Raw genomic sequence first — 11,183 nt, forward strand, 5'->3', positions numbered from 1 at the left:
TTATGCTTAATAGATCACCAAAAAAATGGAGAATTTATTCATTTGCATTTTTGTCGTGTAGAGCGGCTCGCTGGACCTGGCGAGCCAGGCCGGTAGCGGGGACGGCGAGGGTGGGAATCGAACCTGGTGGATCGGAACCCCCGCCGGTGGACAGGACCAGCCCAAAGATAACCGGTGGTGGCGGCGGCGACAGCTGTAGCGGCCCAGGCAGTGGTGGCGGCATTTGCAGCGGCCCCACGGATGCGGCGGAAGTCGCCAGGAATGATGGCTGCCATGGCGGCGCGGTGGCGGTGATGGGCGGCGCAGCCGGATGCGGCCCGTAGGACCCGGCCAAGAACAGGCGGATCTCCTGGACCGCCTGGGTTAGCTCCCGCAGCACCCCGGATACCTCCTCTGAGGTGAGGTCAGCGGGGGAGGGCGCGATGGAGGATCCCGGCGGGGGCAGGAGCGGGGCGACAGTCGTGGTGGTCGCCGGAGACGACGAGGTGACCGGCAGTGGGAGAGACGGATTGGCCCGTGGTGAAGAGATGATCGAACCGAAGCTAGCTGATACCAAACTGGTAGGAGCTTGGGCCCTACCTAGCCTGGACAGTAGGTTGTAGGGGCAGGAGGCTGGTTGGCGAGGAGATGGGCGCCGCCGGCGGCGCGTCGGCGCCGTAGTCGCGCGGGAGGAGGCAGCGGCTGAGAGGGAGATGGCGCAGGGGAGGTGGCGGCTAGGGTTAGGTCTCCCGGCTCCCTAAGGAAGCCGATCAAATATGATTGCTTCCTGCTTAACTTCAAACGAGTCCTTACATGAGTTTATATAATCTCCAATATGATAACTGGGCTAAGCCCCTAATAACGATAAGATAAACTGGGCCAGGCCCCTAAAGTATATGCCGGCCATAACAATTTTCATGTTCTATCTTAGATGTAGCACATTGTGTGTATGAATCATGGTGAATGTCAAGCCTACTTAGGTCATACCCAAGTAAGGTCAGTATAGATGTATATTCCTTATAAAATGTGGTGCTCTAATGTAACTTTGTTCCTCAATGGTGAATTATGTTTTTCTATAGTTAAAGTGCATGTGTGTTGCTTTGGTGTATATAAGTGAAAGGGAACAAAAAAAAAGAATGGGAGAAGGGAGCTTCTTGCTTTTCTTTTTCCCTTTTGTTTCTGTTTGATAATTACTCATCCATCCTGATGCTTGAGTATTTTCTAACCTCCACTGTTTTATTCTTTTGGTGCTACTTGGACGTTTCTAATGTCTGATTTTTTGTTTTCTTTCAGAATACAGAAAGAATAAGCTACTAGCATTCCTAATGTGCAAGTAAACCTACTACAACGAGAGATCTGGGCTGCTTCTTTGTGGCTTTCAAACTTGAAATGTTTGTTCGGAAGTTAGTTTAGTTTTTTGTTGTGGATTCACAGCTTCTCACATGTACCATCCTCTTAGACCTTTAGATTTCTAAAGAAACTAAATGAAGATATGGTGGTATGGTCTCTATAGTACAACTTAACGCCTTCCATGCTTTATATTTTCTCTGAAATTTGTTCTTGAAGAATCATGTATCTATGTTAGATCCGGTGAGAAAAGGCGGCTTCCAAGCAGAGGATGCGGGCGTGTTGGCCACATTTGGTTTTCGACTTGGGTGTCTAAATATTCTCACAATACTTGACTCCCTCTCACCCTTTGCGCCATTGGCGCAACTAGTCATCTAGTTCTATAACAGATGGTAGATATACAATTATACATGGTTAGAGAACAGAAAGAGGGGCATGCAGTGTGTACAGCCTGTATTTCAAAAAAGGGAGCTCGACAGGGAAGGAATGATGCATCTATGAGGAAGGAGGGAGCTCCATTAGAAAAAGAAAACGAGACTGGGAGATAAAAGGGTTATGGGTTGTTCTGATGGCTGTTGCTAGTAGCAGGGATGGTGAAAATAAATCTACGCCATGTTCCTGTGAGAGCTGCATGAAGGAGAGCTGAAAACCCCGTTAAAAAAAGGAACTGAAAATTCCAGCCTGGTCGATCGATCTGTAGGTGAGTGTAAGATGTTGACATCTTGTGAATAGTATATCCTGTAAAAAACAAATTTGGTAGATCTTCTGAATAGTATATCCACTCAAGGTGAGTAGAGGAGTGTAAGATGGTGCAACACCAGATTGACATCAGGTATTTAATCAGTCTTGTATAACGATTGCTTCTCTGGGCGGTTAAATTTATAGTCTGCTTTTTTCGGATTTTTTATTGAAGTTGTGCACTATTTGTTACTCCCTCCGTCCGGAAATACTCGTCGGAGGAATGGATGTATCTAGATATATTTTAGTTCTAGATACATTCACTTTTAGACATTTCTCCGACAAGTATTTCCGGACGGAGGGAGTACATAGGATCAAGAAAGCTAGATCTTTGTGTGCATAATGAATTTCCTTTTTGTTTCATGATTTACATTTATGATTAATTATTATTTTTATATGCACACAGTAATTTTATATGCTTTGACAAGAACTTTTAAGTGGCTCAAATTATCTGTAGAATTAATCTATTTTACAAAGGAACATAATAGCACATGTACCTCTAATTTTAATATGCCATGTCCAATTATTCCATCTACGGTGAAAGAAACCAAGATACCAGAAGACGATCCGTCGACATATAGACTTCGGAATCTTCCATTTAGACATCAAGAGTGGTGCTATCTCTTCTTCCTAGGAGCTCCTAAAAGGCATGCTCGTGGTTGTGACTAATGTCCATACTATTTATCTCAAGGCTACACTGGTGCACAAGACGGAAAGCGAACTTTGAGGTTTCAATGTCTCATTTGAAAAACATTGCAATAGAGTTCAGGCATTCTCCCCAACCCGCACACATACACCATCATCATCAATGACCTAGGAAGCACCATCCCAATGGCGCCAAGAATTATTCTATGGGGCACCATCAAACGCACCCCATAGCTTCCGCTGCATAAATAGCATTGCCGACGGCGGCACCTGGCAGGGGGGCAGAAGGGCTATTTTGGGACCATTACACTGTTGTACCTCGACAACGGTGATGGTGAGGTAGACATCCAGTACAAGTGGTACAACCTCACCTTCTACCTCGATAAAGATGGGTCTAGCACCAATTTTACCATGCAATGGTATGGGATTCATTATCACCTTAGCTCACGGATATCATACTCACCCGCATCAAGCCCACAAAGAATGCAAGGAAAAGATGGTGAAGGTACTGGTCACGACCGCCGTTGTCTGGGGCCATCATGGTGAAAGTGGATGGCTGGGATTCATGACGGGTCTGAGGCCGATCCCAAGCAAGATCTTAATCAATTGTGAATGTGATGCCATTGTCGATGAAAACGACGCAGGGCATGAAGGGTGTCAGCCGCGACACAGTGAGGAAGTAAAAATATACCTAATCATGTCATGTTTCTTCCTCCCCGCTTACCGCCTCCTTCCCGCTTCCTCTTGCTCCTCCTTGCTTGGATTCCGCGCTCGTCTACTAGTAACGCCACCGAATTGTTAATCTGGCTTGGGCCCTCGTGGAATTGGGAAGGGGGAAGGCTCTGGTTTAGTTCCGTCTTGGAGAAAACAGGTAGCTCACGCCTTTGGTTCGATGATGAATTAGATCCCAGTCTCGCCCAATCATCCAGCGAAAAAATATGGAATCCAATAACTCCCGAACGAGGTTCGGATTTTGAGCATTTCGTCCCGAACGTTTTTACATGGCAACTTTAGTTCATAGGGGATGGCAACTTTAGTTGACAGGGGATGACAACTTCGTCCTTTTTCGTTTTTTTGTCAGAAAATTGCCATGTTTTCCTAATCTCACGCAAACTAAACTTACCATCTAAACCCGTTTAGGTTGCCATGCTTAACTCCCGAATGTTCGGGAGTTATCATTACCGAAAAATATATCCCTGTTCAACTGTATATTTGGGAGGAATCGTTGCTAGTGCTTAACTCCGGTAGATTTGGATGCATCGTGTGTTAAGCCAGATGTCTGATTTGTAGTATTGAACCTGTGAGCTGCTTGGGCACAGGTATAAGATGGCGAGCGAGCTGACTGTGATGGCACTCCTGCAATGTTCTACACACAATTAGTTTGTGAGTTTGGGATGTCACTTGATGCCAGTTAAGACATCTCCCACTAGGATATCAAAACAGTGAATACTCATACACAGGCTTGCTCTTGTTCGATTTAAAGCACGCATTCCACATATTCTTCCTCTCTAGTGAAGCTGATTGAGGTTAATTTGAGATGACTGCAGAACATAGCATGCACAATCACTGTCGATTGGTACCAAATTTAGACATGAAAAACATTGTTATAAAACAGGCCCACCTAGACCACATAAGCGATGGGGGACTCCTTCACGTCTCGCCTGCCTATGCAGCCACATAGCCTGATGGTGTCAACCAGGTTGCACCCACCCTGCCGCTTGCCTAGCACCTAGCCATTCCCATAAAACTTTGAATTTACTTGAGTTCACTCTCAAATTAAAGAATGCTCCAGTACACTCTTAGATTAGTTTACAGAGGTAGTATGTTTTATGCCATGGCCCTCAACTTCTGTGGGGATTGATAGTACAAAATCACTTTCTATGTTGCAACTTTACATGAAAAAATTTAGCTGTAAAATTTACGAAACCAAAGTATTCTTTTAGGCTATAAAAAGAGTGAAGGATGAAAATCGGTGCATATGGAAAGAGAGAACTTCAAAAAAAAATTCTCTATCAAGTCTCTTGTGGCAGCTTATGCATTCAGAGCAGAATGTTTCCTGTTCTTCAGAAACTGAAGTGATTTTTTTCTTAATGTTAATGTACTGGAATTTTCGCAGGAGGTTGCAAAGACATTCCGCGTAGAGGCGATGCCGACCTTTGTACTGGTGAAGGGCGGGCAGGAGGTGAGTCGCGTGGTCGGGGCTAAGAAGGATGAGCTTGACAGGAAGATCAAGACGTTCATCTCATCGTCCTGATCCTAGCTTAATTAACCTGCACTCCAATTGCAGTGCCAGGTTCTGTCTTCTCCCAGTGGCAAAGGGGCTCCTATGGTTTCCCCATGGTGTTGTAGCACCAATCCTCCTAAAATGCTGCAAATCCGACGTAAAGTGGTAATAAAGGTTCTGAAACTTGGATCGTGTAAATGTGTAACTCTGGCCTGTCTGATCGTTACCTGTCACCTTTTGGCAATCAAGTTACCGAGGTACTCCCTCCGTCCGGAAATACTTGTCATCAAAATGAATAAAAGGGGATGTATCTAGATGTATTTTAGTTCTAGATACATCCCTTTTTGTCCATTTTGATGACAAGTATTTTCGGACGGAGGAAGTATAAAGTTTGTTACTTGTCAAGCGTGTTTTATCCTGATTCTTTTTGTTTTGTTACTACTAAAAGGCCAACCTGTTTCGCTTTGCTATCAAGTGACCGGCCGCAGTGCAGTTGATATACTAGTAGTCGTCGGCATTGGGACATGGATTCCTCGAGAGAAGCTAGCATAGGTGTAGTAGTTAGCTGAATGTGTTCTGCTTGCAGACTTCATTCAGCAAGACAGTAGTAACAACAGCCAAGAAACTCACTAGAACTTGGCCAACAATGTGCTGCAGATATCATTGCAGTGTCCAGGCGTCGATGAACGTATAGGAATGGATTTCAGGAACTGCATGGTTTACCGTTTACTTTGACCAAGGTTCTTGTAAGAAGTCATATAGAACAATCATGCATGGACCAATGACCTCTCTCAGATTGCCAAAAGATCTTCATTGAATAGGTGGGAGTCAATATGGGCATCCAGGTCCCGCTATTGATTATTGACGGAAGAGGAGTCTCGGTCATGTCTGCATGTTCTCGAACCCGTAGGGTCACACACTTAACGTTAGGTAGCGCTAGGGTAGTATTGAGATATTCATATGGTGAAGTCCGAAAGTAGTTTGGAGTCCCAGATGGGATCCGGGACATCACGAGGAGCTCCGTAATGGTTAAAGATTTATATATGGGAAGTCAGATTCAGGGTTCCGGAAAATGTTAGGTTTTTTGGGTATTGTACCGGGAAGGTTCTAGAAGGTTCCAGAGTGGGGCCCACATGGACGTGGGTAGTGGGGTAAGGTCCCATACCCCTAGTCTAGGTGCACCAATATCCTCCCCTAAAATGAATAGGATCGTATCTTGAAAGGGATAAGATCGAGATCCCTAAAAAGGGGATAGCAATCGGTGAGGAAGAAAAGGAGGGATTTCTTTCCTTCCCCCTTGGCCAACGACCCTAGGGGCTTGGAGGGCAATCTACTAGCCTCCTCCACGCCTATATAAAGGTGGGGAGGTGTTGGGGGCAGCCACCCTTCCACACTTGTCCGTCTCCCTCCCGTCAAACCGCCCCCACCTCGTGCAGACGCTTGACGAAGCCCTGTTGCAGTTTTGCCGCTGCCACCACCACCAGACCGCCGTGTTTGTTCAGATCTTATTTACCTCTTCTCCCTCACTTGCTGGGTCAAGAAGGAGAGGACGCCATCGAGCCAAACGTGTGCTAATCTCGGAGGTGCCCGCACGTGCGGTGCTTCGATCGGATTGGACTATGACTACATCAACCACGATCTTTAGATCGTTAACGCTTCGGTCTAGAAGGGTACGTAGGCACACACTCCCCACTCGTTGCAAGCATCTCCATAGATAGATCTTTGGGTGTTTCGTAGGAAAAATAATAATTTGTTTTCCACGCAACATACCCCAATCCTCCATACCGTGCCTGAGAAGTCAGCACACGCCACAATAGTAGCCAATCTTCTCGTATTTTGTAAACCTTTTCTTTCAGGTCTGTGAACTTTTCTCATTTTTGCAAGCATTTTTTCAACATTGTGAACTTTTTCCCAAATTTCACGATTTTTTTTAAAAAATTATTATTATTTTTTTAAAAAAGTTGTGAACATTTTCCTCAAATTCGTGTATATTTATAAATTTCGTGAACTTTTTCCCAGATTTCATGAACATTTTTTCGAATTCATGAACTTTTTTGAACTCGTGGACTTTTCCCAAATTGATGAACATTTTTTGAATTTTCAGGATTTGTTTTCTTAGTAAATTTTTTTTTTGAAATTTTCAGATTGAACCGCTACAGCGACTGAATTGGTGGTATCGGTACAGCAATGTGTAAATGGGCCGGCCTGATCGGAGATGCTCTGTGTGCCGGCTTCTTCTCTCGTGCAACTAGTTTGGTGGCCCAATGAGCTTATTTTTTCGAGGGAACGGTGGCCCAATGAGCTGGCCCTGCCAGTGGTAGTATAACTTGGTCTGTCGCCTCTTTCCCGTCCATCGGTTCCCCAACCAAAGCAAAAAACCTAGGGTTTGTGTTAGGGCGGCGGCGGCGGCGGCGGCGGCTTTATTCCCGATCCCGATCACCATGCCCGTCGAAGCCGCGTCAAGCTCGGATGAGGAGGAGGAGGAGGAGATGGCCGCCCTCTCCGATTGGGAGATGGCGGCGGAGGAGGGGACCGATTTCTTCACCGATTGGGCGATGGAGGGGACCGCCGTCTTCCCCGATTGGGCGATGCTGGATCGCATCGGCCGCACCCGCTGCCACAAGGACCTAGACGCTGCTCGTCGGGTTGTCAACAAGAACAAGACCGCCGCTCAACTCCGCATTGACCACGGCCGCTCCTGCTACGTGTCCTTCACCCTCGCGGCTCCTCCAAAAGGGGTCTCCTACCTCAACCTCCACTGGCCGATGCGAGAATGCTCCGACACCAAGCCCCCCGCCTATCCCTTCGTCCGGGCAACCGACAAGGACCTCGTCCTCTTCGACATCGACATCCTGAGCCGGATTTGCGCCCCGTCAGATCTGTTCGTCTACACGGCCGCCGGTCCTTCCCCCTCGGTGCAGTTGCTCCCCCGGTACACCGAGGACAGGAGGAGGAAAAGGCGGTTGTTCCTGATGGATAAATTCTCCACAGGCATCCTGCGGCTCTCGGAGAAGCGCTACATCGTTGCCGACCTCAGTGTCCTGGATGGTGCACTCTTCGTCTTCGACTCCTCCCAGACTGAAGAGTGGACAATCATCCCCATTATGCCTGGCCTGATACGTTGGCACGCACCCAAGCAGAAGCAGAGCAGTGGCAAGCTCCCCAAGCTCTGGTCAACTGACGATGTGCTCGCTCTCGACGACCGTTTCCTGTGCTGGGTTGACTACTTCAGCGGTGTCCTGCTATCTGACTTCTCTTCCACTAGAGGTTCCCCGCCCCTCCACTTCGTACCTTTCCCTGGAGAAAAAGAATACCCTGAAGAGCTACGGGTCTCAAGGCACTTCCCTGGGAGGTTCCGAAGTGTGTCCATTAGCCAAGGCAAGATGCGCTTTGTCCACATTGACAATGACTTCCATGAGACAATCCACGATGATGATGACTCGCCATGGCATCAGCTTCCTCGCATAACAAGCCAAGGGCAGCAGCATAAGGGTCCCCAAAAAATCACCATTTGGACTTTGAACTCCGACAAATTCAGTTGGGAGCAACATGCCATGATCAACCTGGATGGTCTATGGGCGCAACGTTGTTACAAAGCTCTGGACATACAGCAGCGTCTTCCCGAGTTCCCAGTCGTCAGTGTGGATGACCCGGATGTTCTATGCTGCCTGTTAAGGGAGAAGGAATTTGGTGGCAAGGGGTGGATGAGCGTGATTGACATGAAGCTTGCGAAACTGCAGGCATGTACTCAATATATCAATCGACGGTCCTACTGTGCTGAGTGCAAGGATGCGGGCTGTGCTGAGTGTGTGGATGACAAAAACGATTTCCCTAATATGCCCCTACTTCCAACTGTCTTCTCCTCCAAACACCTTGAAAGGCCAACTGGTAACTACTAGCTATAAGAAGCTCACTTATAGTATTCAAATTATGTCTTTTACGTACCGTTCTTGCATACAGTATTACATAACATGGTCGCCTTTGCTTAGCTTTCTGTTGGATATGGTAGTGTAACACTGGTCTTTTTGCTTATTTATTATATATATTTTACCTGTGAATCTATGACGCAACTCACCTGCTGCCTGGTTTGGTGTACGAGTCTCAGCAACTCTCTGCATGCCGACTTTCTAGACCCGCACCACTCTACTTATCAGGGTTGTGTGCCCGATGTTATTCCTGTCTCAGGTTTTTCAGTTTCCTGCCTTCATCACGGACCTCTAGTGTGCCTGTGTTAATAGTAATATGTTAATTTATTACCCCTCGGCAAAAAATAGTAACATGTTAATTAATTGAAGCATTTACAATATTGTTACCATGAACCTTCTGTTGGGCTGTTCAAGCGTTTCAGTTTTAGACGCTCCAGTTGTGTAGGTGCACTACACTGTATATCAATAATAGCTCTGGTCCTTCTGTCATCAAGTTGTCCTTGTGTAGGTGCACTCCATCTCCTTGTTGGATCTTTTGCTCTTTTGGGGACGGTCCATTTTATCTGTACACGTGTAGTTCTTGATTCATCAGGCAGCCTTCTGTTGCTACTACTATGGTGCGCTATCTTGAAGCGGATTCTAGGAACCACACTATTTTGATTGCTCTGGTGAAGGATAGAACTATATTGTCCTCTATTTTCTAGTATGTCGGAGCAAATGCCTTGTACCTTTAGAAGATGATATACGATGCTTTTAACACATATTTTTCTGTTGACAAAAGTTTTAGAATGTGTTTTGTTTGGGTTACTTTGGGTCAACCAGGCCACATCTTTGGCTGTCCCTGTTGTAATCCTTTTGATTCTGATATTGTGTACCTTTTATACCCGTGTGTAACTGGATACTCGGCCAAGGAAAAGCCGTTCTCCCTGCATGGAAATGTCATTAGGTAAAACTCCCGTAGCATTAGCCTCGCTGCCCTTCTCATGTTACTTTCTTTGGCTTTATTCAGGCGACGGGCCTTCCGACTGTCTTCTACATCCTGTCATGCATAATCCGACGTCCTTTGCACGTGGACTGTTGTCGGGACTCCATGTATCTTGAGTTTACTGCTTTCTTGCTGCCTTCAGCCTTTTCCCACCTGAATACAGCACCCATGTGCCGGCCTTGTCTGCAGCACAGTCGCCACCAATTCCTTGCGTGTCAGCTGTAGTCCTTCCAGCTGATTGACAAAGGCGATACCTGCTCATTGAGGCCACAAAAGTCACATCATGGCTAGTGTGGTGTTCTCAGACAACGCTTTGATGACGAGTTAGCTGAGAGCTAATGGAAAACAGATATGGAGTCATGACGATCTGAAACCTAATCAAGGATATGATGGCATTACGTTTGCATTAATATTGACGGCGAAGCAGTTTTCTTTATCAATATACTCCACTGCAATGCCATTTCTCTTGTTTGTCTATTCCTTCTTTTTGAACAATTATTGTGTACATCTTTTTTATGAAGTTGCAATTCATCTCATCTTCCCATACTGCTTGCGAGATGTTCAGATGGTGTATGTATCTGAGTTAATTTTTATTTCTATTTTCAAAGGGGTGGCATTGGACAACGACAAGGTTGCAACTCGTCTTTCAAGTAAGTCTGCAAGGTTTGTTCCAAAGAGGCGTAAGTGTGCAGCGTAAAGACATGGAATCTGGTGACATGGTGTTGATCACTTTGGCGTCGCTCCTATCGAAGATGATGTTTGTGTTAATGCCTTAATGGTGCACTGCAGGCAGAACCAAGTTAATAGGGCAAAATCCATATATGTGATGAAGATGATGTACTGATGAATACCTATATCTATTAGAGTAGACTATGCATGTTTCTGGATCATCTAATCATGATGTACTGATGAATACTCCTACAATTTCTAAGCTCTCTTTAATTGGGAAGCTCTCATAGCTCTATGGTCTAGAGTTGTTGCTGCCTGCACCTCTCAGTCGGGTCCTCTCGTGTGGCCATATGGTGTTTTCTATCCCTTGATGCTTTATTATATGAGATAAGAAAGGACGCCCTTTTTTGAAAAAATATCTCTCTCCAATCTTCATTCATCTTGATTTCACTCATGTTGTACTCGTGTAGTTCACCCACATGTGATTTTCTCTCTCGTCTCTTCAGGCTAATCTTGACCTCAATCTCAGATTATTTATTATTATTTTTCTATCCATTTCTTGCCTCTCCAGGCTAATCTTGACCTCAATCTCAGATTACTAGACCGAAAGCGCACCCTGGCGCGCCTTGCCTGGTTCAGCACTATGGCCAAGCATCTAAAACTTCAATAT

The 11,183-nt window shown here is 45.9% G+C and overlaps 1 protein-coding gene across 2 annotated transcripts; it reads left to right on the forward strand.

The window, feature by feature from the left end:
- Positions 1-7,270: 7,270 nt before the first annotated feature.
- LOC123113768 (uncharacterized) lies at positions 7,271-10,793 on the forward strand. 2 transcript variants are annotated; one of them, XM_044535078.1, is made up of 2 exons: positions 7,271-8,821; positions 9,869-10,400. In XM_044535078.1, the coding sequence occupies exons 1-2, from the start codon at positions 7,375-7,377 to the stop codon at positions 9,958-9,960; spliced, it is 1,539 nt and encodes a 512-aa protein (XP_044391013.1). In that variant the 5' UTR covers positions 7,271-7,374; the 3' UTR covers positions 9,961-10,400. The 2 variants fall into 2 exon arrangements, with proteins under 2 accessions (XP_044391013.1, XP_044391014.1); XM_044535079.1 differs by lacking the exon at positions 9,869-10,400 and adding an exon at positions 10,453-10,793 and having other exon boundaries at positions 7,272-8,821.
- Positions 10,794-11,183: the final 390 nt, after the last annotated feature.

The sequence above is a fragment of the Triticum aestivum genome, chromosome 5B (genome assembly GCF_018294505.1).
Source record: "Triticum aestivum cultivar Chinese Spring chromosome 5B, IWGSC CS RefSeq v2.1, whole genome shotgun sequence".
Taxonomy (NCBI): Eukaryota; Viridiplantae; Streptophyta; class Magnoliopsida; order Poales; family Poaceae; genus Triticum; species Triticum aestivum.